At 48.1% G+C, this 1,204-nt stretch overlaps 1 protein-coding gene across 1 annotated transcript; it reads left to right on the forward strand.

The window, feature by feature from the left end:
• Positions 1 to 214: 214 nt before the first annotated feature.
• On the forward strand, positions 215 to 923 carry BKA67DRAFT_555801 (uncharacterized protein). Its single transcript, XM_046102112.1, has one exon. The coding sequence runs from the start codon at positions 412 to 414 to the stop codon at positions 847 to 849; it is 438 nt and encodes a 145-aa protein (XP_045961850.1). The 5' UTR covers positions 215 to 411; the 3' UTR covers positions 850 to 923.
• Positions 924 to 1,204: the final 281 nt, after the last annotated feature.

A 1,204-nucleotide genomic window follows, 5' to 3' on the forward strand; every position in this document is an offset into this window, starting at 1 on the left:
GAATAGGTCCTTCCAGAGACATGCCGTCAATCAACAATAACCAACTATCCAAACGATAACAAGGCAGTTTCAGAAAAACTCCAGGGTTGGTTTGAGTAAAGTTCACAAAGTGCCACTTTCTTTTCCCTCTGTGATTGTGGCTGTGGTGGCTCGTGCATCAATTGTTGAAAGCCATTCGGCCAATGAGCTTTGCCGAACCCAGCATCAACATTCTTCCCATCTTTCTTCTGGCATAACATCGAGCAAACATCTTCCAAACAGCATTTAGCCCCTCGTACTTTTGCCTTCATCCGTCTAAAAAAGAATCTGACATTTACATGCGCTCCAACTGTGCGTATATTTTGGCCACAAGGAACAGCTTTATTACATCTGTCAGGCCCCACCTAATAGCTATCTCGCAAGAGTGACACAATGCATGAACTGTTTCTCACTACGACCATCAAGGATGTCGACCTAGAGAAAGCTTGTGCGGTCCTTCAGGGATTGACCTGGATGTCAGCACGTCACAACGTCTATCGCGTCATATACTACGCTGGTCAGCCGAAGCCGAAAGGCCTGCCCAATGTGAAATCATTGCCGCCCTCCCGCCACACAGCCACGTGGAATGAGCTACATAGGGAGTTCAGTCGCTTATCCTACGTGTTCCAATTGGTATATGAGGTGTTCGTCGATAAAGACTTCGGCACGGGAGGTGCTGCTGATCTCAACAGCATGGGAGGCACCCTTCGCTGGACAGGATTCCCAGACCCCCCACGAGAAAAGGGACAGTTAACGACGCATCGCAAAAAGATCGAGATACCGGAACAAAAGCAGCTGCTCGCTATCATGGCAAGCAATGGACAAGCGTGAGCATTGATCAAACTTACAATAACCCTTGATTCAAGCTAAATACATATGTAGGCAAAAGACGGAGCTGATCCAGGAGACCTATACCTTCATTAGGGATAATGTCGAGTTCACCTTTAGCAGGAACTATCATTTAATGCCTTCCTCGGATCAATCTGGCCCTTCAGCAAGCCTGCCGGCATGGTCAGATCTAAGTCCCATAGACCCAGCGAAGAAGTGGGTATTGACCGTGAAGAGAGATGTTGTCGAGGACAACCAGCCTGAGAAGATGAAGCAGGCACAGAAAGACCTGTCAGATGTAAGGGCTGAATTAGAACCGTTGATCAGCTTCGTGCCCGTTGACAGGCGTGTTCTCGAT

The sequence above is a fragment of the Truncatella angustata genome (assembly GCF_020726525.1).
Source record: "Truncatella angustata strain MPI-SDFR-AT-0073 chromosome Unknown BKA67scaffold_2, whole genome shotgun sequence".
Lineage (NCBI taxonomy): Eukaryota > Fungi > Ascomycota > Sordariomycetes > Amphisphaeriales > Sporocadaceae > Truncatella > Truncatella angustata.

Coding starts and splice junctions, on each gene's coding strand:
- BKA67DRAFT_555801 (XM_046102112.1), top strand. CDS start 412: ATGCATGAACTGTTTCTCACTACGACCATCAAGGATGTCGACCTAGAG.